The sequence below is a fragment of the Mchenga conophoros genome, linkage group LG12 (assembly GCF_057382185.1).
Source record: "Mchenga conophoros isolate Kocher_MC1m ecotype Shallow Benthic linkage group LG12, M_conophoros_male_GT1.1, whole genome shotgun sequence".
NCBI classification, from domain to species: Eukaryota; Metazoa; Chordata; class Actinopteri; order Cichliformes; family Cichlidae; genus Mchenga; species Mchenga conophoros.
The window spans coordinates 20,585,738-20,610,671 of NC_140537.1; the positions used below are offsets into that span (position 1 = coordinate 20,585,738).

Genomic DNA, 24,934 nt, shown 5'->3' on the forward strand with positions numbered 1-24,934 from the left:
GGATAATCTCATCCACTGTAAATGCTCCTTTGCACTTGATTGTATTTAAATAAGAAGAAATGAATGGAATTAATGGTATAGTCTCATAACCTGAACTTGAACTAACTATGCATGATATGTGTGTTTAGGTCACTCAGTTGTGCTTAACACTGGATGCACTTCTTGAGAGTGAAAACAGCACTCCCGAAGTCCTGGAGTGTTACTTTCTGGAAGCTCTGTACTGTTCACTTGGGGCTACATTGCTGGAGAGTGGTAGGATCCAGTTTGATGAGTTCATCAAAAAGCTGTCCTGCCTACCTACAGTTCATGATGAGAAAGCCCTGGCTGGGCCTGGCGAGATCCCAGGTAAAAGGGGACGATTTCTTCTTATTTTATGGTGAAAATGACCATTCATTCTCTTGGGTTTATAGTGGATTGATTAATGATTTATGGAGAAAAAAAGAACTATGATAAACCTTTTTCACAGGTATTTGTGCCAGTTTTTAAACTGTTTTACTTAATATTGTTAACGAAGTGACTTCATCCATATAGGATGCCTCCCAACCTTGTATGATTTTCACTTTGATGGAACACAGGGGAAGTGGGTTCCCTGGAATTCTCTGGTCCCCAAATACATCCACAGCCCTGAAATGAAGTTCATTGATATCCTAGGTAAAGGTCTTGTCTGTATACTGTGAAAACTGGGCAACATAGGTGTAAATACATGCATCATGAATTATACATTTCTGCCTTGGTACCTTCATTCTCTCTTTAGTGCCAACTATTGACACAACAAGAACCAGTTGGATCCTGGAGCAGATGGTGAAGATAAAGAGGCCGCTGCTACTGGTTGGAGAGTCTGGCACTTCCAAGACTGCCACTATTCATAACTTTCTGAAGAATATTAATGCAGAAACAAGTGTAAGTTGTACATCTTACTGTACACACAGTATGTACATATATTTCTTTGTCATATGGGTTTAAATGTCTTTCTTTCTGTTCCCAGAGTACTCTTGTCATCAACTTCTCCTCCAGAACAACATCATTGGATCTGCAGAGAAACCTCGAAGCCAATGTGGAGAAAAGGACTAAAGAGACCTATGGACCTCCCATGGGGAAGAGACTCCTGATCTTTATGGATGACATGAATATGCCAAAGGTACCTGTTTTAAGTAGTCTTTTATTCTTTAAAGTGCGATAGTGCTTACATGTTTGAAATGACTGTAATACACTTGTGCAGGTGGATAACTATGGCACACAGCAGCCTATTGCGCTTCTAAAGCTGCTTTTGGATCGAGGAGGCATATATGACAGAGGAAAGGAGCTTAACTTCAAAATCCTCAAGGATCTTGGCTTTATTGCTGCCATGGGAATGGCAGGAGGTGGGCGAAACGAGGTGGATCCTCGCTTCATCTCACTCTTCAGTGTCTTTAGCGTCCCCTTCCCTACAATGGAGTCCCTCCACCTTATCTACGGTTCTATTTTAAAAGGCCACACCAGAGTGAGTACCTCTTTCACATATAAATCAAAACATATTGAAATCTCAACCATCTGCATCACTTTAATTCTCCAATTTGTACGTGATAAAACATTTTAGCTGTTTGAGGACACCATACAGAAAGTTTGTGATCAGGTCACGTCCTGCACACTGGAGCTCTACAACACCATCATCAAAGATATGCCACCCACTCCCTCCAAATTCCACTACATCTTCAACCTGAGAGACCTGTCAAGAGTGTACAATGGACTCACCCTCACCAAACCGGACAGGTCTAATCTAGCATATTCACTCTTGTGACAGACTGACAGAGGTCTGTGATCCTAAATGTCTTTCCTTTCTCTGACTTACAGGTTTTTGACTGTAGCCCAGTTTGTACGTGTGTGGAGAAATGAGTGCTTGAGAATCTTCCATGACAGACTCATTGATGAAACTGACAAAGCTTTGGTAATATTTACTAATAATATTAGCAGATGTTTAATGTGAATTCTCCTTTTTAATGACTAAAGGCAAAACTGTCTTTCTCCTGTCTTCCTCCACTAACCCCCAACGGGTCGTGGCAGACCTCTCCATGAGACTGGTTCTGCTTGAGGTTTCTTCCTGTTAAAAGGGAGTTTTTTCCTTCCAACTGTTGCAAAAACACTTGCTCAAAATGGATCATGGATATTATTGTTGGGTTTTCCTCTGTTTTCTTTGTGTTATTGTAGGATCTTTAGCTTACACTATATAGCGCCTTGAGGCAGCTTTTGTTGTGATTTTGCACTATATAAATAAAATTTGTTAAACTGAATTTAATTAAAAAGGCAAATACTAAGTGGGTAATTGGTTCCATGTTGGATGTAACAATAAGACTCAAAATCTACTGATAGATACTGATACTGAAGATGTGTGTTTTTTTCCCCAAGGTCCAAAGGCACATAAACAACATGACTGAGGAGCATTTTAAGTCAGACATGGAGGCAGTTATGAGAGACCCAATTCTTTTTGGAGACTATAGGACAGCCCTCAGTGATACTGAACCAAGGGTGTATGAGGACATACAAGACTATGATGCTTCAAAAGCCCTGTTTCAGGTAAAGTTATTACCTTAACCCAAGTGGTCATATGGTTAGATTGATTTGTTTATTTGTATGTTTGTTATCAGAGTTACTCCAAAAGTATAAATGAGTTTGCGTGAACATTTTAGCAGAGGTGTGGCTTGGGCCAGGAGATATTTCTGTAAGGATTGTCTGCTAATGTGAGCTAGGACAATATTTAGTTTTCACGTTGTATCTTATACATACCAGGTTAAACAAATCTTGATGTTTTCAAGAAAATATTACAAACTATTCTGGGGGAAAATGTTCATCTTGGTGGAGGTGTGGGGTCTCAGACAGAAAAGTGAAGTAATACTGCCGGTTTGATTCACTGGGATGAGCAGCCAACCACATGCTGCATGGTGGAGAGTGGCTGGCCCGTGTTCAAGTCTGAACTGTGGCCATTTGCTGCATTTCTCTTTCTCTCTCCCTCCACTTTCCTGTAGCTCTTCTCTGTAACTGTCTTATAAAGTCAACAAAATAAAATAATGTAAGAGTATGTTTTGGCATTTGTTATAGTTGTTATACTCCTTTAACAGATCACTGTGTTATGTAATTCTGCAGGAAATCTTAGAGGAATACAATGAGAGCAAATCGAGGATGAACCTAGTGCTCTTTGACGATGCTCTGGAACATCTGACCCGGGTTCACCGCATCATCCGTATTGATCGCGGCCATGCTCTGCTTGTTGGTGTGGGGGGCTCTGGCAAGCAGTCCCTTACCAAGCTGGCTGCCTTTGCTGCTGGCTGTGAGGTGGTAAAATTCATGATTGGTGTGGTGAAGGGCAAATGACTGTCACTAACAAGTGTCATATACACTAAAATTACATTTTAAGCAATGCAAATGAATTTTACTAACATGTCTTGGGATGTGAAAGCTGCAATCTTGTAACTGTAAGGCTACTACATGAGGGCTTTCAATGTTAAGCAGTGCTAAACCTTCTTCACAAATACATTTCCAGCTTTAGATTTTTGGATCTGCTTTCCCCAGGTATTTGAGATAACGCTGAGCAGAGGATACAGTGAGTCTAACCTCCGTGAAGACCTAAAAACTCTGTACTTGAAGCTTGGCATTGAGAATAAGAAGACCGTGTTTCTTTTTACTGATGCTCACGTTGCTGAGGAAGGCTTCTTGGAGCTCATTAACAACATGCTTACCTCAGGTTGGATATGACTATAATCTCCTGACCTCCTCACTCTCTATTTATCTCTCTTAAAAGCTACAGCTGCAGTGCTCTCACCATGCACTCTATTTATAGGCATTGTTCCTGCATTGTTTCCCGATGATGAGAAAGAATCCATTCTCAACCAGCTTCGAGACGAAGCTCTTACAATGGGATCAGATCCCTCTAAAGACAGTGTGTGGCAGTACTTTGTCAACAAGAGTGCCAACAATCTACACATTGTTTTAGGCATGTCTCCAGTGGGAGATACCCTGAGGACACGCTGCAGGAACTTCCCAGGTGAAATATTTGGTCAGGCTTCAATTGACTTAATATAGTTTATAAATTAGTTTTATTAACCCGACGTACTTCTTATTTCTCCCAGGACTGATGAACAACACTGTAATAGATTGGTTCCTTCCATGGCCTCCGCAGGCATTACTTGCAGTAGCTCAGTCTTTTCTTGGTGTGTAATTAAACTTACTTCTATTATATGTATTTGTCGTGGAAAATGTTTATTTTAAAACAGGTGTTTCAGTAAGACAGTTGAAATGTTATATTATTATTGTCCTTCCACAGGTGAAAGTCCGATGATACCAGATGCACACTCTGCAGCTGTTATAGATCATGTATGCATGGTCCACGGCTCTGTGGATCACTACAGCAAGCTATTCCAGCAAAAACTCAGACGCTGCAACCATGTAACTCCAAAGAACTACTTGGACTTTATTAACACCTATTCCAAACTCTTAGAGGAAAAAGACCAATTTATTCTCGGTGAGGGAATGAAACCTGTTGTAAATGCAGGGTTTCTGTTGGAGTTAGTGTGCATTAGAGACCGTTAATGTGTCTTCTTCTGTTCTAGCTCAGTGCAAGCATCTGGAGGGAGGTTTGGATAAACTGAAGGAAGCCAGTGAACAGCTGGCTGAACTGAACGTCAAGCTGGCAGATCAGAAAGTTGTCCTGGCTGAAAAGTCCACGGCATGTGAAGCCCTGCTGGATGAGATTGCCGCCAACACAACAGTAGGTTAGTAAACACTTGCCTGCCGTATGGCCTTCATTAATACAGTATCCTGTAGTCTTCAAATGGAAATTAAGTGCAGTTAGTTCAAACCACTTATCAATAACTTTCTTTTCTAGCTGAGGAAAAAAAGGTTCTGGCAGAAGACAAAGCTAAAGAGATTGAGGAGCAAAATAAAGTCATAGCTGTTGAGAAGAAAGAAGCTGAGAGTTCCTTAGCTGAAGCTCTGCCAGCATTAGAGGCCGCACGTAATGCCCTGCAAGACCTGGAAAAATCTGATGTAACAGAGATCCGGTAAACTGTGCTCCTTATGAAGAACATTCTTTTCATTCTGTTGTAGAAATACATTACATGTAAATTACATTTGGCTCTTGGATAACATAAACCCTGAAAAGGAATACTGGACAGTGCAGAGCGGTTCATTTTCAAGAGACCTTAATGAGTCGTCATTGATGCACAGCCATTGCTTATCATGACAATTAAGTCCTCTTTTAATCAGTGTTTTCCCTTTATCGGCTTTTTCCTGTTGGTCCAATGTGAAGATCATTTGCCAAGCCACCCAAACAGGTGCAGGTGGTTTGCGAGTGCATCCTGGTGTTGCGTGGCAACAAAGAAATCAGTTGGCAGTCAGCAAAAGGGATGATGTCAGAAGCGAACTTCCTGCGCTCCCTGATGGAGATGGATTGTGATGCGATCACTAACAACCAGGTCAGGACAGTCAAGGGTAAGTTGAATTTACGTTGAGTACAAAAGTAAAAACAAGTAATGGTGCTAGTATACTGTGCAAGAGAGTGCTAATTGAATTTGACAGATGCTCCACTTTTTGTTTTCTTCTCTTTCTGGCTAGGCTATCTAAAGAACCTCCACACAAGCTTTGAGGAAATGCAGGCCATCAGTAAGGCCGGCTCAGGAATGCTCAAGTTTGTCGAGGCAATCGTGGGTTACTGTGATGTTGCCAGGGAGATAAAACCCAAAAGAGAAAAGGTTATTAAGTTTATTAAATCGCCATTGAATTTTCCTGTTTTGGACGAAACACAGCTTAAACTGATGTATTGCCTTCTTATTTTCAGGTGGCTCGCCTAGAGAGGAACTTCTTTCAGAGTAAGCGGGAGCTGGAGTGCATTCAGAATGAGCTCAACAACATCCAGAAAGAATTGCAGACTCTTAGTAAGAAATACCAAGCTGCTATTTGCGAGAAGCAGCAGTTGCAGGAGGAGGCTGAGGTGATGGAGAGGAGACTGATAGCTGCTGACAAACTCATCTCTGGGCTGAGCTCTGAGAATGAACGGTGAGGTTGAAAAACATGCAGCACTTACTAACCAACCCTTTAACAGGTTGATTTTTAATTTTAAACCCCCTGTTTTTTCTTTTTCCCCCCTGTCTCTACCAATTATTTTTCACCCCTTCTACATACTCCCAACTTAGGTGGACAAATGATTTGGAGGGATTGAAGCAGCGGCGTGTGCGTCTCTTGGGTGACTGTTTGCTTGCTGCTGCATTTCTGAGCTATGAAGGGGCATTCAGCTGGGACTTCAGGAATGAGATGGTATACCAAAAGTGGGTTAAAGATGTGCAGGAGAGAGGCATCCCCTTGAGCCAGCCTTTCAAAGTAGAAAACCTTCTTACTGATGAGGTCGAAATCAGCAGGTGAAGTTGTTGCGTAACTTGCTAATAAATGCTGTACAATCTGACTTTTCTCTATCAAATAATGACAATTAGTATGCTAATTAATGGCCTAACTATGTGTCTACCCTGTGTTAGATGGGGCTCAGAGGGTTTGCCTCCAGATGAATTGTCCGTGCAGAACGGGATTCTCACAACCAGAGGGAGTCGATTTCCCATGTGTATTGACCCCCAGCAACAAGCCCTCAACTGGATTAAGAAGAAGGAAGAAAACAATAACCTCAAGGTACGGAAAGATTTAATGCTCATTGATGTTCTGGGATGACTGCTTTATGCAGCCTCCCATTACTGACAGCCCCTGTATCACCAGATTCGACAAACAGAGGTTTATGACTTGCAGACCTGAAAGTGTGATCATCAATTTTGTCCCAGGTCTCATCTTTCAATGATCCTGACTTCCTGAAACAACTAGAGATGGCCATCAAGTACGGGTTCCCATTCCTTTTCCAAGATGTGGATGAATACATCGACCCAGTGATTGACAATGTCCTGGAGAAGAATGTGAAAGGAGCAGAGGGAAGACAGGTCATCATGTTGGGTGACAAAGAGGTCGACTACGATCCCAATTTTAAACTCTACCTCAACACTAATTTAGCTAACCCTAAATACTCTCCATCTGTGTTTGGAAAAGCCATGGTCATTAACTATACTGGTAAGATGTTTTTGCGTACTGGTCAGATTTCATCTGTATCCTTAAACCACAGGGTCTAAATTGTATGTTTGCTTCTTCCCCATCTTTTTGCATCTTTTTACGTACAGTGACCCTTAAGGGTCTGGAAGACCAGCTGTTGAGTGTTATCATGGGGTTTGAGAAGAAGGAGCTAGAGGAGCAGCGAGAATGTTTAATCCAAGAGACAAGTAACAACAAGAAGCTGCTTAAAAACCTCGGAGACACCTTGCTCAGAGAGTTGGCCACATCTACAGGCAACATGTTGGACAACACAGAGCTCATTGAAACACTGGAAAAGACGAAGCTGAAAGCCAGTGAGGTTGGTATTGGCTTATGCATAAAGAGTAAAAGTTGTGGCGGAATATTATTTAACTGAAGTCACAAATCCCAGTTTGTTTGTTTCTTCATGTTTGACATTGTGATCATCAGGTATTTGAGAAACTAAAGTTGGCTGAGAAGACGTCCAAGGACATTGATAAACTTAGAGATGGCTACCGTCCTGCAGCCAAGCGTGGTGCTATCCTGTTCTTCGTGCTGACAGAAATGGCTGTGGTGAACAGCATGTACCAGTACTCACTTGCCTCCTACCTAGAAGTGTTTGACTTTTCACTGCGGAAATCAGTGCCAGACCCCTCCCTTCCCAACAGACTAAAGAACATCATGAACACTTTGACATACAGCGTTTATAACTATGGCTGCACAGGTAAAATATTTAAGGTGGAATAATAGTGAACCATGTGAGGGGCAGGAAAAAAGTCTGTTTTTAAAGGAATTTATAATTATTTTGTAGATTTTATAACCCTAACTGAGTTCTTATCCCCAGGATTGTTTGAGAGCCACAAGTTGCTCTTTTCTTTTAACATGACCATCAAGATCGAGCAGGCAGAAGGGAGGGTACCTCAGGAGGAGTTGGAGTTCTTTATAAAAGGTGAGCTATTCAGAGAAGTACAATATAGTACATACAATAGTGATCAACTATGCACACGAAAACACAATGTTCAAAGCACATTTCCATCTCGTGTATAAAGGTAATCTATCCCTGGAAAAAAGCCAGCGCAAAAAGCCGTGTGATTGGCTTGCCGATCAGGGCTGGGAAGACATTGTGAAACTTGCAGAGCTCTTTCCCGAACAGTTCAGCTCTCTGCCTGATGACATCGAGAAACATCCCACTGAATGGCAATCTGTAAGTGGCCACAGGGACAGAACTCACTACAGCCATACCTCTGAATCAACTGTGAGTGTAACTCACACTCTTTTTCTCTTCAGTGGTACGACTTGGATGGACCAGAACAGGCTCCGTTTCCCATGAAATACAAGGGGAACCTGTCTGCCTTTCAGAAGCTGCTGTTGCTGCGCTGCTTCCGGGTTGATAGAGTCTATAGAGCTGTCACTGACTATATCACTGTTATCATGGGAGAGAGGTGAAACTTTTTGTACTGTAATTTTTCATTTTTTGACTATCCTTACTCAGAGGGAAGTAGACTGAAAAACAACAAAATCATTTATATCAAATCAGTATTTGGTGTGAACTCTTCACCCATAAAAATACCAGCTTTTACAATTTTGTTTAGTTGTTTAAGGTACCTGGCAGGTAGTTTTTCTTTTAACTCCTACGAGAACAGATTTTTAGGAAAGCTCAGTGCAGGGTGACACTTTGTACTTCTTGTTTCCCTGGATGGATGTCTGAGATCGCTGCAGAGTTTTAGTCACACATGTCTTTGATAACACATGGCTAAGAATCTAAAGAGCTGCGGTAAAGTTGCTAAAACTTTTGCACAGATCGTGTCATTGTGTATACAGTATATACAGTCTGTACATATAATCCACTCCTGTGAACAAAGTATAGATGACTGTGTGAATATTGAAACATTCTGCGCTTACAGATGTTTCTTATTGTATTTCTGCTCAGATATGTTCAACCCCCTGTGATCAGCTTTGATGCAATTTATGATCAGAGCACACCTTTCTCCCCCATTGTCTTCATCTTGAGCCCTGGCTCTGACCCAGCCGGTGACCTCATGAAACTAGCAGCCAGATCAGGCTTTGGAGGCAAGTTCAAGTTCCTTGCAATGGGCCAAGGCCAAGAGAAGGTACTCAATACTTTTTTTCCTATATCACGGCATATCTATATGAATATAGGGATTACCAAGTAATCACATTGAATAACATTAAAAAGGGATGAAGTTGAACATAATTGTTTTCTGTACCCGGGGTAAAGGTGGCACTAGATTTATTGGAGAAGGCAGCCTCTCGAGGTCAGTGGCTGATGCTACAGAACTGCCATCTGCTGGTAAAGTGGCTGAAGGAACTGGAAAAGGCCTTAGAGAGAATCACCAAGCCCAACCCTAACTTCCGCTTATGGATCACCACCAACCCCATTAAAGATTTTCCCATTGGCATACTTCAGAAATCTCTAAAGGTGAAACACACATTCTCTTTACCTTCAGTAAAGACTTTTTGTAGATGTTTGTAAGTGGAAGGACTTCCTCACATTGGTGCTGTATTTGAATGGTTTTAACTGGGAATATGACATAACTCCATTTCCAGTAAAGTCAGGTGATAAAACAGTTACACATTCCCTTTACATGTCAACTATCTTTTATAGAAATTGATGTTTCATGGCAGATGAGACTGCATTAAGAACCTATTAACATGTTAATAGTAGAATATTTCTATTGTACTGGAAAAAGAAGTCTTAAAGGACTGCTTCTAGGAAGCAGAGATGCTTCAGAAGTAACAGATGGTATGACAGTATTCCTTCATTGTTGTGTGCAGGTAGTGACAGAGCCCCCCAACGGCCTCAAGCTTAACATGAGAGCCACATACTCTAAAATCTCCCATGAGGCCTTGACCACATGCCCGCACCCTGCGTTCTCCAGCCTGGTGTTTGTTCTTGCCTTCTTCCATGCTGTGGTGCAAGAGAGACGGAAATATGGAAAAATTGGCTGGAATGTCCCATACGACTTCAGCGAGTCTGACTTTTCTGTAAGTTGCACATTAGTCTAAGATTATTTTGAAAGTATGTTTACACTACCGGTCAAATGTTTTAGAACACCCCAATTTTTCCATTTTCTTTAATTGAAAATTATGCAGTTTAATGTCTCATTGAACTCTGATATAAAAGAATAGTACAAATAAGGAACTGGAGTTAAAAAAGAAATCATGGAATCAATTTATAGACAATAATGTATTCTAAACTTTTGACTCATCTAAGTCTCCACCTTTGGCAGATATAGCAGCTGAACACACATTTCTTTCTACAATAGAAATCAAATATTCTTCAGAAAGTTCTCCCCATATCTGTTGCAGAAGTTGATGCAGAACAACTTTAAATTGTTAACCCATTTTATGTTCCCTGAAAAAGGCCTTTTTGTATAATTCTAAAATGTACATTATTTTTCAAATTTTAGTCACCTTACCTTTTTTTTTTTTTTTTTTACCTCTGGCAGTTCACCACTTACCTTTGTACCATTTCAAGCTATTCATTGGACTTGAATGACTTGAATTGCAATAAATAACTGGAAGAACTAGGTTGCTCTAAAACCTTTGACCGGTATATTTTAAATTAGTTTATGAGTGGTATAATATTTGCTGTATTTCACTTTTCAGTAGTTTAAACATAGTATCTGTGCTCTGACAGGTGTGTATGGAGATCCTGAACACCTATCTGACAAAAGCTCATGACCAAGGAGACATCAATATACCCTGGGGAAGTCTTAAATATCTTACTGGGGAGGTTAGTGGGGGTGAATTCGTTTATATTGTACATTTGAATAGTGTGCATCTGTTATACTACTACTACATGCTGTAAGTTTGGTGTAATTTATAATGTTTTGTCAGGTAATGTATGGCGGCCGAGCAATAGATAGCTTTGACCGCAGGATCTTGACTGTCTACATGGATGAGTACTTTGGAGACTTCCTCTTCTACACTTTCCGGCAGTTCCACTTCTTCAGAAACAAAGATGTAGATTACAAAATCCCTCCAACTGGACCAAAAAACGTCTATGTTGGTCAGCAGTTGTTTTCTTATTTCTCAAATTCTCTCACTCATAAAAAGGGGAGGGGGGAAGTTTTCTGTCATCATTTAATGCTTTATGCTGTTAATTTGCTACAGATGAGATTGAAGCCATGCCACTGGCAAACACACCAGAGGTTATGGGTCTCCATTCCAACGCGGAGATAGGATACTACACAAATGCAGTTAAGGAGATGTGGACTCACCTGATAGACCTTCAACCTCAGACAGGTATGATTTTGCATCTTTCAGCTCATCCCTTGAAGTAATATATCCTGTTTTTCAGAAGTAGAAGCATTTATTTATTTCCATATGCTTTCTTCTTAGTGGCTGATAAATACTCTCTCATATCTCAGGTGAATCTGGTGGACACATCAGCAGGGATGAGTACATCAGCCAGGTGGCCCAGGACATTCAGAACAAGCTCCCGCAGTTATTCGACATGGATGTGATCCGGAAAAAGTTTGGCATGGACATTTCTCCGACCTCGGTGGTTCTCCTTCAGGAACTAGAGCGCTTTAACAAACTGGTGGTCCGCATGCAGCTCTCTCTGGCTGAGCTGCAGAGGGTGAGATGGAGGGGCTGAAGACCCAAGATGCTCAGTAAATTAATCTGCAGGTGTTGTATACTTGTGCTTTGCTCCGATTGGGATTTGTTTAGATTCTCCTGTGTGCTGTAGGCCTTGGCTGGTGAGGTGGGGATGAGCAGCGAGTTGGACGAGGTCGCTCGATCCCTTTTTAATGGTCACATTCCGGTCATTTGGAAGAAGCTGGCACCTGACACTCTTAAGTCTCTTGGTAACTGGATGTCCCATTTCAAGAGGCGATATGAGCAGTATAACTGTTGGGTAAGGATGACCCCATTTAAATTTTTTTTTAAAATAATTTTTCTACCATAACATTTTACTGTTAACAAATGACTTGTGCTTTGAATATACTTTCAAGTTGGTGTATTTTGTGCTCACCAGGTGAATGAGGGCGAGCCAAAGGTTATGTGGCTATCAGGATTACATATCCCTGAATCTTACCTCACTGCTCTGGTCCAAGCTGCGTGCAGGAAAAATGGGTGGCCTCTGGATCTCTCAACACTGTACTCAGAAGTTACCCATCACCAGAGTGAGGATGAAGTCGCCGAAAGACCCAGACAGGGTAATAATCAGAGCTCATCACTTGCAGCATGAGCAGCGAGTAGTTGTAAAGACTGACAGTCTCATTCCCTGCAGGTTGCTTTCTGTCCGGCCTGTATCTGGAAGGAGCCGACTGGGACATAGAGAAGTGCTGCTTAGTGAAGAGTAAACCAAAAGTTTTGATCGTTGAACTGCCCATCCTCAGAGTCGTCCCCATAGAGACGCGCCGCCTCAGGCTACAGGTGTGGACAGCAAGCACAACAGAACTCCACACTAATTTATAGCTCATTATTGAATGCATCTATTTAATGATATTTTTGTGTGTTTTGCACCTCAGAATACGCTGCGGACACCTGTCTACACCACTTCGTTGCGGAGGAATGCAATGGGTGTGGGCTTGGTGTTTGAGGCAGACCTGTTCACCACCATGCACCTTTCTCATTGGGTACTCCAGGGAGTCTGCTTGTGCCTCAACACTGACTAAAGACAACTGTCAACGCCACTGAGCTGATTACTTGTAGCATAGTCAGCTGAAAATGTTAGTTAACGATAGCAATGTCTGCTTCCTGCTTCATGTAGAAAAATACTTAAACATAGCCTGTGTAATACATTTTATTTTATTGTTGTTTTATAACTTTAATTATTTGCCTCACTAGATGGCAGCACATAACAGAGGCAGTAGCTTCAGGCTGATCAACATCTCTAGGGATTTGTCTTTGAAGCTACGGTTGACTAATCTGCTGAAATGTTAAGGCTGTGAATGAATAAATAAATGGTTTTTACTTGTGTCGTGTAGGCTCAGAATCCCATTCGTGCTCTTAGAGGTCAGCAGATGAAAAATATTTCTGCTGATTTTGTAAAAAAAAAAAAAAAAATCATAAACTGCTGCGTGCAGTGGAAACTTTAACAGTAACCAGAGGCAACCACAAGCAACTTTTTAGCTTTTCTCTGCAGTATAGGTAACGGGACATGTTTTATTACATCGTGCAAAGAGAAGATCCTGCACAGCACTGAGTAATCGAGGCTGCTGATGTGAGCATGCCAGCTCAGGTGAAGTAACCTCTAAAAACTCAGACGGTCCTAGAGGATGTGGCAGCTGGTGCAGCAGTGACATTGCAGGTGCAGAAATAAAACTTGCAACAGTTTGGAGCCATAACTCACGCAGTATACATCGTGAAGCCCCAGGTATGAGAGTGGAGCTGTAATCATAGTAAGACTAAATTGCTTAGACTGAAGTCTTTATAAGCCAAACAACCAGCAGCATGAAATTGTTTTAGTTTCTTTAGTCTCTTCCCTGAAAAGTCCCAACCTGGTACACGATTACAATGTTTGTCATTACCATATTCTGCAGCCTAAAAGGATCTCTCTAAATGACAGAGGGGCAAAGGTTGAACAGGCCCCATTCTCACCTTCAACCGACACAAAAAGAGGGAAAATCAGGACATGTTTATGACCAAACACTGGGTGGGGGCAGGAGCAATTGTGTTTCCCTTTTTGAAAAGAGGGAATGAATGTTGTGTTGTGTTGTTTAATGAACCTTTACATCACTGGATGGAACTTTAGTAAAAGCAGACCTAAACAAACAATGGGCAATCTGGCTGTTTAACTTTGTACAATAAAGGGGAGGGAAATCATAACAGTAAGAGTAACGACAGAAAAAGAAAAAAAAAAGAAACCCAGCTTGCTTCCTTAGAGGTCAAAATTATTTTCAGCTGCTCATGACTGCAGGGATTTACATTAACCCTAAACTGCTCTAGTTCCTGCTTGGCACCATTGTTTGCCCCGAGTGGCCTCGTAAAAGCGCCAAGGGTGCCCAGGAACAAATCCCCTCCCATGTGTGGTGATTGGGAGCAGGTGGGCTCATTAAGAGCCAGTAAAGTCAATGCACTGTTTTCCCCATTCTCCCTGTGGCATGGTGAGGAACAGGAATTAATCCCAGTCCTCTTCTGTGACTGTGAAAGTGTTAACATTATCTTTCAGTAGTTAAGAACTTAGCACAAAACTTTAGTAGACTGTATTAACAGGTTAGATAAGCACATTTTGCTGCCTGCAGCATCTTTTGCAGCTGGCCAGACTTAAGCCCAAGGGCTGCAATCACCACAGTCACAGACATATACAACTCATGTCCTAGTTTTTGGTTGCAGTGCCAGGTGTTTACTTTGGAGAAGGACCACAGATCTGTGGCTACTGGCTGTCCCAGATGCAATGGGCAGTGAGAAATGACACTAACCTCAGTTTTCTCTAACCACTGGGTACTGATGGCTTTGACAGACTACACCTGCTGAAAACAACTCAGGGGCAAACACAGACAGACAGACAGACAGACAGACAGACAGACAGACAGATAGATAGATAGATAGATAGATAGATAGATAGATAGATAGATAGATAGATAGATAGATGTTGTTGATGATGTTATAAATAGGTTAAACTAACTGCGTTATATTTTAAATAAAGAAAGATGGTTGCATAGTATTCAAAATGTTCAAAAAAAGGTTTATAACAGATGTGATTAGCCTTAGCTGGGGGTTTAAACTCGTCATATCCAGTATTATCAAAACTTTTCGTTTCTTTTCTTTAAACATTCCGTTTTATTTGGTTTAAATGGGGGCCTAACTCTCACTAGCACCGCGCCTGTGATTTCAGAGGAGCCTTGAGAATCAGCAGCCCATAATTCATTTAGTGCAAACAGTACAATGCGTTAAGTGCCGTCGCTTTGTCCTCTGTGAGAAGTTGAAACGGGGCAGGGTAAAAAGAGACCCAGCAGGCTGTGCTTTTAAAAGACCGGAGGAGACTATAAAACTGGTTTCATACCCGCTGCTGTAAAGGATCGGCACGATATGAGCGCAGACAGACGGAGGTAGGCAGAGCACACTCAGGGAAGGGAGGACAGCACGCATTTCACACTCAGAGCATTCATGGTTCATTTTTATAAAGTCGGATCTCTGTCACAGACAAGCGTGGGTTTATGGGCTAGTTCACACTCAGCTCTATTACACATACATCGGGGGTTTTTGTGTGTGTGTGTTTTCTACTTTAGTGAAAAGGATGAGCGTCTTCTCCAGTAGACCTGGCGCAGTTTGACACGTTTCCCGAGCTGGAGTCACTAAGCGGTCTGTTTTCCAAGCGGGGCCTCATTAAAACAGTTCTGCTCTTACTTTTGATGCCACGGAAATGGGATCGCACCAACGAGAGAGCGTGTCCGCGCTTTGCAGGAAAAGTTTGCTTTGGACAGTGCTGATACTCTGGCTGAGCACGCTGGTTAACGGGACCTGGAAGACGGGACTTTACAAAACCTATTCAGTCGGGACGCAGCTGAACAGAGACCAGACAGCAGCCACCCACAGCTCAGTCTACCAGAAAAGGTGAGGAAAGTACGCACAGCTGTCATATTGCACACAGAATACTTATATTAAGTTTTGTTTTCTATCTTGCTGCCACTGCATGCCTCCACGGATGTACTCCCATCTCCATCCATCTACCGGGCGCTATTGTCTTCCTGACAGTTGGTTTCCCTTTTCCTGTGCTGGCAGGCAGCATGTTTTTACTCTGCTGAGTCCCATCCACACTCTTGTCCCAGCTCACACACCTCTGCTGCCCCTGTGGCGTGTTATATGCTCTCTATCCATACAGCGCCTTTAGCCTCACACACAAAGCCCGCTCTTTTCAGCATCCCAAGGGTGAAGATTTCAAAAAAAGAGTGTTAAACCCTAAGTTTAAGGAGTGATTGATTATTTGTATCTCTATAATAAAGCGTGAAAACGTTTATCTTAAAGGATCACTGAATGAAAAGGGGGATAATAAGGCTTCAGAAAATGATGGATCATTCTGTGTAAGGGCAATCGAGTTGACAAGGGTGTTGAAAGAGAGTCACCAGACTAAACACGAAGGCAGGAGGGCTAACCGGCTCTGCTTTCCTCCTGGACAGAGCCAAGTTTAGTTGGAGACTAGCCACTGATTAATGATGAGAGGACGTTTCCCCATCTTGCAAATATTTATGCTGTCAGCTTGTGTGTGTGGGCTGAACGTGGCTGGAGGCTGAAATCCCTTCTCTCTGATGAGGTCTTTTGGGTGTGTTCAGGTGGTTTTCAGCGCCCCTTCGGTCACTCCACTGCCTCACTTCTCTGCTCAGCTCCCCCTGCCACTCAGAGCCAGAGGTTTTTGGACATGTTTGCTAAACACAAGCAGCTGGGACTCCAGCGCAATCTGAGCTTGTTTTGGGGGAAAAAAAGCAGAGGGGGATGAGTTTACAGTCAGTTTGCTGCTGTTAGTGTAAGTGGCCGTGCAGGAAAGGCAGGACTGAAAAAGGGAAAGCTGCTGTTGGTGTGAGTCAACCACCTTGTTCAGAGGTCACTGGGTTTGCAGTGACATGAGAGGAGCTGAAAGTCTCAGTCCACCTGCTGGCTGGCTGGCCTGATCGGTGAAAGCAGCAGTTTATTGGGTGTCAACAAACAGTAACAGCGGCGGTGTGATTTCAGAGATCAACCTCGGCGATGAAAGCAACCTGTCATTAGGGTTCAGGTGCTTAAAAGGAAACGCATATGACTGTTAGTGCACTGGGAAAGGGAAACCTTCACTAATACCAGCACTGTCTTCACACAGTGAATAGCACAATCAAAGGGGATTAACATCTTGTGGGTATTTTCTTTGCTGGTGCAGTCACTCTGTGAAAGAGCTGATAAAGCATTCCTTCACCATCTCTCTTAATGACTGCATAGCTCAGTAAACTGTGGGGTCACTGAGGGAGATGCTTCTTTAGTCCCTGTCTCGCCCAGTTCTTTATCCTCCCTCGGAGGACTTGTCATGGTCTGACAGGCAGTCTGAGCCCTGTGGCAGTCCTCATTCCTCGTCCATCTTGACCATATCCATGTTCACTTTAAGCATGGGAATGAAGACAACTGAGATTCCAGGATCTGCACGGCTTCAAGCAGAATGGCTGTGAAACTTCAAATGATGTGTATGCACAGGGAACCATTATTTGGATGGATGTCAAGAGGCAGTCACCAATTGTTCAGCTCCAATAATATCCACTGGCCGTTGATTACATTACTCAATTGAATTTGTTGCCTTTTTCTGTATTACATCACTGTCTTATCTTCTGTTTTTGGACGTGTCACTGGACAAAATATGAGATTCTTAAGACAGGATCTTGAACTCTTTTCTTCACGATTTACAGATTTTCATGTGTAATATCAGTCTTAAAACAAAGAATTAATTGTGGCAGCTCATCCTCCACAATGAGAAAAAAAATTGTTGGATTCCTGCTTATCAGATTGACTATTTGCTCATTTCTGTGGTTGTAGTCTGAGTTGCTTCAGTTTTTGGACAAAACAAGACATTGATGTCATAACTTTTAGCCGATTTTGTTTCCCGATGTCTTAGAGATTTGATACTTAGTATGAGCCTAATACCAGACCCCATATTGCATCCTGTGCACTGCAGGTGAGCAGTCCATAAAGTCAGCATCTCATTCACGGTCAGTGGAGCAGCTCAGCTCGACATGATGGTCCATTCACACTGAGCAGTCAGGATTCGTGGCGCTGTAGGTGTGATATGAGTGAATCCTTCATTTGAGTGGAATTCCTCTTTCACTTCCAGGTTCAAACACTTGAAGATGCCACAGACTGAAAACTCACAGGTGTCTGCACCTGAAAGCTCAAAGGAGACAAAGATAGATGAGAGTTTTCCTTGTTTATTCCATGCTGCTGTAAGGAGTCACTTAGCCCTGACCTTTAAGGCCTCGCTTCGGTGCTTTGATGCTCGTCACTGTCCGCTGCGCATGGAAAGCCCACGGCAGCTTTGAACCTGCAATATAATACCCCAGCAGCCGTAATGCTCTGAATTAATGTATAACAATTGTTCAAATACAAACTTATTACAACCTGTTTCTTTTGTTTGTCATTGAACCTGCAGGCCATGACTCTAGACCTGCAAAGTTTTTTTTAATTTCACCTCGACTTGTTCTTGCTGTTTTCCTCTTTGTCGTTGGTTGTGGTGCCATATTTATCTTATGTCTCCTCTCAATCCCACGGGAGCCACACTGCTTCATAATTGCCATCTCTGTCCCCACCGGAAGCTTCCTTGGATGACCTCTGCGATAAGTTGACCTTTGTCTCCTCTTTTCTCGTCTCCTTCCCGTCCTCTCCTTTGTCTGGCTATTTGCCACATCTGTCCTTTGTTCTGCTCGAGTATTTTCCCACAGATAGAAATCCAGAGGAATTCCTTTTGCATTTCAAACATATCTCCGAGCGTTCAAGCCGGCTCCTACGATATGTGAATGAATGGGCGGAGGAAAGGGAGTTACTGTGGTGTTTTTAATCAGAGTCCCATCAGCGTTTTGCCCACATCAGCCTACTTGTCTGTTCACACGGCTTAACCCCTACCTTCTTCATCCCGGTGCAGTATGCTGAAGTAGGCGAACCGCCTCACTAGTGTGAACACGGGAAAATGTGGTCTGCATAGCGTAAAAGGTGAATAGAGGGCACATGCGGTAACGACAGCGCAGCATATAAGCGAGTTCACAAGCTTTCTGTCAGCATTTGCATACATTTAAGGATTCAGCACTTTTTTTGTTCCCCTCCAATATTTTACTGTCTTGGCGTCGGCAGCGTCGAGGAACAGATGGGCCAAAGCTGTGATTTCTCTTAACGGTTGGCTGTGGCTACATGTGACTGTGAGACATGGTTGATGATTTATTTAGCTTGGGCCCAGCATTCAGAGTGTGCCATGTGTGCTTAGAGACCTGATACTCACTGAGGGCCTGCTTGGTGTTTTTGCCAATGAAACAGCATGGTGCTGGTGGGTTTCACACTTCATAGAACAAGGGTGCCTCCAGTAAGAGGAAGGTGTTGACTACAAAGCATTTGAGATTGAAAGACTAAATGCACTTAGAGCCTGCGTCCCTCATATGCATAGATAATAACACAGTTATTGTTAGGCCTCCCCAAATCTGCTTGCTGTAGTGGAAGTGTTTGTCTTGCTGCATCGCACTTATTATATATTATATGAATCGGCTGCTTTTGTTCTTTCACTCATTTAAGGAAGAAGGGTCGGCATTTCCTCCTCGGTAATTGCATAAGAGCAATGCAAAGAGACAGGGAGACCATAAAATCCAGCGCCCCCTTCCCTCCTCGTACCCCCTGGTGAGACTCTTGTCCGTTCCCAGGTGAAGCCTCTTCTCGGCCTGGGAAACTCAGATGTTTATCTGTCGGGTCTGGCAGATAAGTGGTGGGGAGGAGTTGGGTTTACTACCCCCTCATCCCCTCCCCCTTCCTCCCAGCTCTACCTGACCACAGCTTCTTCAGTGTCTGAAATTTTCCACCAGTGATTAGAGCAATTTTTTCTGGACCAGGGAAAGCAATCATAGGGTAATCATACAGATCCACCGTCATTCTAGTAGATGTATGGCTGATGGATACGCTATGATACACGAAGGGTGGGCCTGTGTTTGAATAACATGTGGCGGAAGAATTCCTTTCCCCGCTTTACTTATGATTAATTCAAATAATGTCTTACGTTTTGCTGCGTTCCTTTGCTTTTTCCAGTAAATAATACAAAATCCTTTCAGTCTGCAGGCTTAAATACTTGCTACATGAATGGAAACAATCAAGATCGCTCAATAATAAAAGAGACGTTGTCATGTGATAAGGGAAAGTCGCTGCAGCTGTAGACAAACATTTATCAGCGGTGCTCCCGCGCTCTGGCTCAGGTATGTGTGTGTGGCCACCACGACATGTGGGAACGGTTAATGGGAGCCGGTTCAGGGCTGCTTCGCATCCTCTCCCTTTGGCGGTTTTTCTTTAGTGTAAACTGTCTCTCGTGCACACAAACATATGGTCTCACATATTGACAAACAGACTTTGGTGGGAACACCCACCCACTCTTGCACACGTTGGCAGCAGAACAAAAAAAGTGTAGTTTCATGAGCTCCCTTCCTATGCATCTATTGATAATGTTGTAAACACAGGCTGTAGTAATTGTTTCCGTGCTCCTCTTACAGCCACATGAAGGTAATGAGGATGTCTGTACACATCATTCTTAATAAAACCATTCTGATAATGTGGTCGCTCATCAGCCCGAGAGCGTCTCTTCACATTAAAGCCAACAGTTGTGTGTTTTTTCCTGTTCTGATATGTAGCAGAGAGAGAAGAAAGCTAAAGGCTTTCTCTAAAATGTTTCTCATAGCGCCTGTGCTATCAAGAACAGATCTGCTCCCTTTAAAAGGGACACTGAGCTCTCGGTGAGGATTAAGCTAAACCAATTAGCTCACAGTCTCTTCAGATAAATCGCACTTCCTTTAATTTTAAGCAGTCTCACTGAGACATTGATAAAATTTCGCATTTTGCTTCTGGAGGTCGAACTCGTCTGAATGTAATAGCTGCGGAGCGTTCTCATCCTCACTATCAGATCTCAACCTCTGACCTTAGCATCGTCGATATCTCATCGCAGGCTCTCCTCAATGAGTTATGAAGGCCTTCCATTAAAGGGAGTGAACTCATGACCCAGCATTAACCCATGCTTAAATACCTTCATCTTTGTATGAGACTTTGTCTTCGTCTTTATCCCCTCCTGAGGGACTTTCGCTCCTCCAAGGTCCCATACAAATGCATGTGTACTGATAGAGGAGAGACCCCTGTGCAAATATAACCCAGTCCTGCAAACTCTGTGGCTGATTAAAACCGAGTGAACACGGTGAGGAAGTTCCCAAACAAAGGAGTTGAGGGGGGGCTGGAAGGACAGAATGAAAACCCGCGGGGAGACCGCAGTGTTTTTAGTGTGACAGCACTTGTTTGAAGGTGTTTTGGAAATTTGTTCTCCTGTGTTTAGTTTAAGAATCAGACTTTTTACTGAGTCTAAAAATAACAAACTGTTGAAATCCTGCTGTTGTTTTATTCTACATTTCTGACTCTGTTTCTTTCGGCAGGAACTGGTGTCCTCATACGGTCACTAAGACTGTGACCTGCCAGGTGCAGAATGGGACAATCCTCCAGCGGGTGTACCGGACATGCCCCTGGCCACAGGGATGTGCAGGAGGCAGGTGAGAAGGCAGAGGCATCTTACCAGTACTGTTACTGTTTCACAATGCTTTTACGAAACCATTAAAAAACCAAAAAATTTTTAGCACCGTATGATCTGAACTGGGTAGAAAAACTCTCATCATGAAATGTATTCAAGACGTGCAAGTTTCTGCTCAAAACTGTTCCAGTTCCCTGGAATATAAACACTTTGGAAAAACATAGAGTGGGTCTCATGGCTCTTTAGTGAGCCACATGTTTACAACTTTAAAAAGAAGAAAACAGTTGCCTGCTATCAAAGCAGAAAGCTTGTAATGTGTAATTTTCTGTTTTTTAATTATACTGGGATTAAAATAGCAGAATAGTTGTTGTTTGAATGCTGTTTGAATCACTTAGAGGATTAGCTTTAAAACTTGTTACTGGAGCTAATGCTCTATTAAAAATCATATTAAGTTCAATCATATTAGCATACATAGCATATATATATATATATATATATATATATATATATATATATATATATATATATATATATATATATATATATATATATATATATATAGCAGTGGTATTCATATAGCTCTCCTATAATTAGCATAGTTCAGGATGCCACGCTGCTGCTCCATATGCTGTCTTTTAATTGAGATAAACCTAAAAGCTTTTATATAATCTGACACTTACTGATGGGACACATTGCCTAGAAATTTCTTTTTATCATTTAATTGAGACTGTGCGAATACAAAGACTGAAAACCTCACGATAATATCTACCCTTACCAGAGAGAGGAGATTTCCTTTCATTTTCCTTTAAAAATGTTATGTGTGTGTGCGCGCACGCGTGTGTGTGTGTGTGTGCCCATGTGCGTAACGGCTTTTGATTTTGTGTTTATTGTTCAGCTACAAGACCGTGGTCAGACCTTCCTATAAAGTGGTGTACCGCACTGTGACTTCCCTGGAGTGGAAATGCTGCCCGGGATTCAGCGGTGCTGCTTGTGAAGAAGGTGAGTGAAGACAGAGGACGCAGACACACTTCAGTTATACAACAGCTGACGGAAATGAATCGAACAGAATCGCCATCTTGCACTGAAAAATGATCGCAAGTTTGACTCGTGTCAGTAGCCCCCCCCCCCTCTTTATGAGTCTTTGACTCGTCACCATTCACGTCCCTCTGGTTTGCATCGCCGTCTTAAAGCCTGCATTTCCAATATGCTTGTATGAGTGATTTCCATTAGGCTTACATAAGGCTACTTCTGTTCTTTGAATGAAATTAAGAAATAAGATCCCCCAGCATCCCACCACTTTATTAATCACTTTTTATGTCTTCATTCCAAGAGTCGCAGCACCAGTAAGGCTTCCTTCTTTACTGCGACTTTGAATTTTATTTTGCAGATTGAACTGAGTTTTTTATCCTCAAAAGAGCTATGCAAGTGCCGTTTACATTTTTAGACCACGGTAGCTGCCCACACACACACACACACACACACACACACACACACACACACACACACACACACACACACACACACACACACACACTCCTAGTTCATAATGACTTCCCCTGGCACCCGTCCTCAGGTTTCTGCAGTCTGGGGAGAAGGGTGGAGTGGTCTTTTTATGCTGGGAGCCAGGACTTGAATGGGTGTAACATAAATTAGTGGACCGTGCAGCACAAAGGGTTAATGCGATGGCCTTTTGTAGTGCCGAAAATAGAGGCTGTTTTTCTCTCTTATACTTTGAGACAAAAAAGGAGAATTTCTACCTGAAACTCAGTGAACAGAAAAAATTATTTTTTTCAGACTGATTATGGTAAACACTTGATCTTGTCCAATAAAGTGGGTTTAAAATAATCTGTTTAATTTATTTACTCAGTAAATGGCTAGTATTCCCACTTGAAGTAATTTGGTGATCACAGTATGCAACAGTGTTGTAATGCATTACAGTTCCTCCATTCAGAAGTCAGAAAACAACACACTTGACCTCAGTTCAGATGGGAAACAAAGCAGTGGCAGTCTTCTTTTGAGGAGCATAGATTAGTAAAGGAACATCGCGATGGTAAACGGCCGGCTCTAGTTTATGTTTTTCTCATTAGGAGAGGAATTTGTGCAGATATGGGGTATAAGCGGGCTGTAATGTTACTTTATTAATTACATGACAATAACTGTGTAATATAATGTTGAAGTAATTTAAGAAGTAGGCAGAAAATTATTTTCTACAGGGAGTTAATAGGTAATGCATTTGTTGTAGTAACTGTAGTAACTAATGACTGCTCCCAGGTGCTTTCAGACCTTCAAGTGGCCTCTAGTCTGCTGTAGTGTGGCTTCGACTGCTTGATTGCACTTGCACACACCATCCCACCTTGGATATCACACTTGTTTCACACCCTCCCTACTGTCAAAGTCAAAAAACACATTCACAGTCAGACAACGCAGACTTTACCCAACAAAGGCAGAGGAACACACAGTGAAACGGGGAGGAAATTATCCAATTAAGTTGTTGCTGGAGGAGATTCCCCTCCGGTTGTCATGGCAGTAGGGGGCTGTCGAGCCGACGGGGATGTCGGGATTAGCCACTTATCTGAGCCTCGTTCCGGGTGGCTCAGATCACAGGCGGCGCTGAGTGGAAGTGACAGGTCCCATTCACAGGGCCTTTACTCTCCGGCACCATGGATCCTATCCAGGGCCACCAGTGCTTTGTTCTGCTCTTGCCGCGTGAGCAGAACCCCTTGCCAGCACAGAACCTGATACCCCGCTGCCGTCTGCCTCGTCCGCCCGCTCTAAGGAGAAATGCAAGCCTGCCACACGGGCAAAGCTGGTGACCGGATTGTGCTTAAAGCTGTTGCCACAGTGTTGCCAAGTGAAGTTAAAGCTGCACTAATAATTCAGTAGGTGCACGTTTCAAATCCAGGCTGTTAATACCTGCGTGCGGCTGTTTCCAGATGGCTGTGAGCACTTTTTAACTTTTAGTTGGACTGAGTTGAAAGACTCAGGCTTTAAAAAAACAACTCTAAACAAACATACTACTTTTGATCTTATTTGAGTCGCATAAAGAGCAACCAGGATGTATATACCTTTAAGGATCACTTTTGGAATTTTATTATTTGCTATACATCACTCTTACTCCTCTGCTTGTCTGCTTTTCACAGACTGTGGAAAATGTGTGTGATCCGCTCATTTACTGCCCTGCTTTTAACCTGCTTTTCCCACCAGGCCACCCCAAAAAGCCTCTAGCCATGTCTGACTCCCAAGGACGGTCTGCATTTCTGCAGATCTCAACAATGTCCAAAGCAAAAAGACTCTGGGGCTGGGGCTACGTTTAGGTTGAGATGCAGGAAAGTACAAAAAACACTGATAGGAATGTGACCGATATGATTGTGCTTTAAATAGGGATGAGAGAGTTGTTTTCTCTTGTGTTCCTCTGTTCTCACCCCTTGGCCTGCCAGCTGATAGGTCAACATGTATAAATCAACGGCTTGGTCCGTAGTGAAGATAACGAATTAAGTTTTGGGCTTTGCGTGTTCAAATCTACAGGCGCAAATAAATGAGAGTTCATTAAGGGAAGAGATCATGCATGCTGTCATCGAGTCATAAGCAGGCTTATGAGGATTTTTGGCATGTCGCATTAGGAGGCTCCAAAAGCAAAGCATTACATCACACCCATACGGACACACAAACGTACCCCATCAGAGTCCA

The 24,934-nt window shown here is 42.6% G+C and overlaps 2 protein-coding genes across 4 annotated transcripts in view; both read left to right on the forward strand.

The window, feature by feature from the left end:
* Nucleotides 1–13,018, forward strand: part of dnah10 (dynein axonemal heavy chain 10) — a 32,873-nt gene extending 19,855 nt beyond the window's left edge. For both annotated transcript variants that reach the window (XM_085294379.1, XM_085294380.1), the window contains 37 exons: nucleotides 129–345; nucleotides 532–651; nucleotides 755–900; nucleotides 986–1,138; nucleotides 1,220–1,480; nucleotides 1,577–1,749; nucleotides 1,831–1,924; nucleotides 2,383–2,550; nucleotides 3,118–3,306; nucleotides 3,544–3,715; nucleotides 3,812–4,015; nucleotides 4,101–4,181; nucleotides 4,295–4,492; nucleotides 4,581–4,742; nucleotides 4,856–5,030; nucleotides 5,279–5,460; nucleotides 5,584–5,720; nucleotides 5,807–6,024; nucleotides 6,162–6,383; nucleotides 6,498–6,645; nucleotides 6,792–7,071; nucleotides 7,179–7,408; nucleotides 7,519–7,792; nucleotides 7,913–8,017; nucleotides 8,118–8,272; nucleotides 8,356–8,510; nucleotides 8,999–9,179; nucleotides 9,308–9,508; nucleotides 9,865–10,074; nucleotides 10,730–10,825; nucleotides 10,930–11,101; nucleotides 11,206–11,337; nucleotides 11,463–11,674; nucleotides 11,786–11,953; nucleotides 12,074–12,254; nucleotides 12,329–12,474; nucleotides 12,570–13,018. In XM_085294379.1, the coding sequence (XP_085150505.1) occupies nucleotides 129–345; nucleotides 532–651; nucleotides 755–900; nucleotides 986–1,138; nucleotides 1,220–1,480; nucleotides 1,577–1,749; nucleotides 1,831–1,924; nucleotides 2,383–2,550; nucleotides 3,118–3,306; nucleotides 3,544–3,715; nucleotides 3,812–4,015; nucleotides 4,101–4,181; nucleotides 4,295–4,492; nucleotides 4,581–4,742; nucleotides 4,856–5,030; nucleotides 5,279–5,460; nucleotides 5,584–5,720; nucleotides 5,807–6,024; nucleotides 6,162–6,383; nucleotides 6,498–6,645; nucleotides 6,792–7,071; nucleotides 7,179–7,408; nucleotides 7,519–7,792; nucleotides 7,913–8,017; nucleotides 8,118–8,272; nucleotides 8,356–8,510; nucleotides 8,999–9,179; nucleotides 9,308–9,508; nucleotides 9,865–10,074; nucleotides 10,730–10,825; nucleotides 10,930–11,101; nucleotides 11,206–11,337; nucleotides 11,463–11,674; nucleotides 11,786–11,953; nucleotides 12,074–12,254; nucleotides 12,329–12,474; nucleotides 12,570–12,716 (6,465 nt within the window). In that variant the 3' untranslated portion in view covers nucleotides 12,717–13,018. The remainder of the gene's footprint in view (nucleotides 1–128; nucleotides 346–531; nucleotides 652–754; nucleotides 901–985; nucleotides 1,139–1,219; nucleotides 1,481–1,576; nucleotides 1,750–1,830; nucleotides 1,925–2,382; nucleotides 2,551–3,117; nucleotides 3,307–3,543; nucleotides 3,716–3,811; nucleotides 4,016–4,100; nucleotides 4,182–4,294; nucleotides 4,493–4,580; nucleotides 4,743–4,855; nucleotides 5,031–5,278; nucleotides 5,461–5,583; nucleotides 5,721–5,806; nucleotides 6,025–6,161; nucleotides 6,384–6,497; nucleotides 6,646–6,791; nucleotides 7,072–7,178; nucleotides 7,409–7,518; nucleotides 7,793–7,912; nucleotides 8,018–8,117; nucleotides 8,273–8,355; nucleotides 8,511–8,998; nucleotides 9,180–9,307; nucleotides 9,509–9,864; nucleotides 10,075–10,729; nucleotides 10,826–10,929; nucleotides 11,102–11,205; nucleotides 11,338–11,462; nucleotides 11,675–11,785; nucleotides 11,954–12,073; nucleotides 12,255–12,328; nucleotides 12,475–12,569) is intronic.
* Nucleotides 13,019–14,952: 1,934 nt separating this feature from the next.
* emid1 (EMI domain containing 1) overlaps nucleotides 14,953–24,934 on the forward strand; it is a 55,047-nt gene continuing 45,065 nt past the window's right edge. Inside the window, exons 1-4 of one of the 2 annotated variants that reach the window (XM_085294385.1) lie at nucleotides 14,953–15,092; nucleotides 15,273–15,597; nucleotides 21,156–21,269; nucleotides 22,143–22,246. In XM_085294385.1, coding sequence (XP_085150511.1) covers nucleotides 15,407–15,597; nucleotides 21,156–21,269; nucleotides 22,143–22,246 — 409 coding nt within the window. In that variant the 5' untranslated portion in view covers nucleotides 14,953–15,092; nucleotides 15,273–15,406. The other variant, XM_085294386.1, reaches the window with a different exon arrangement.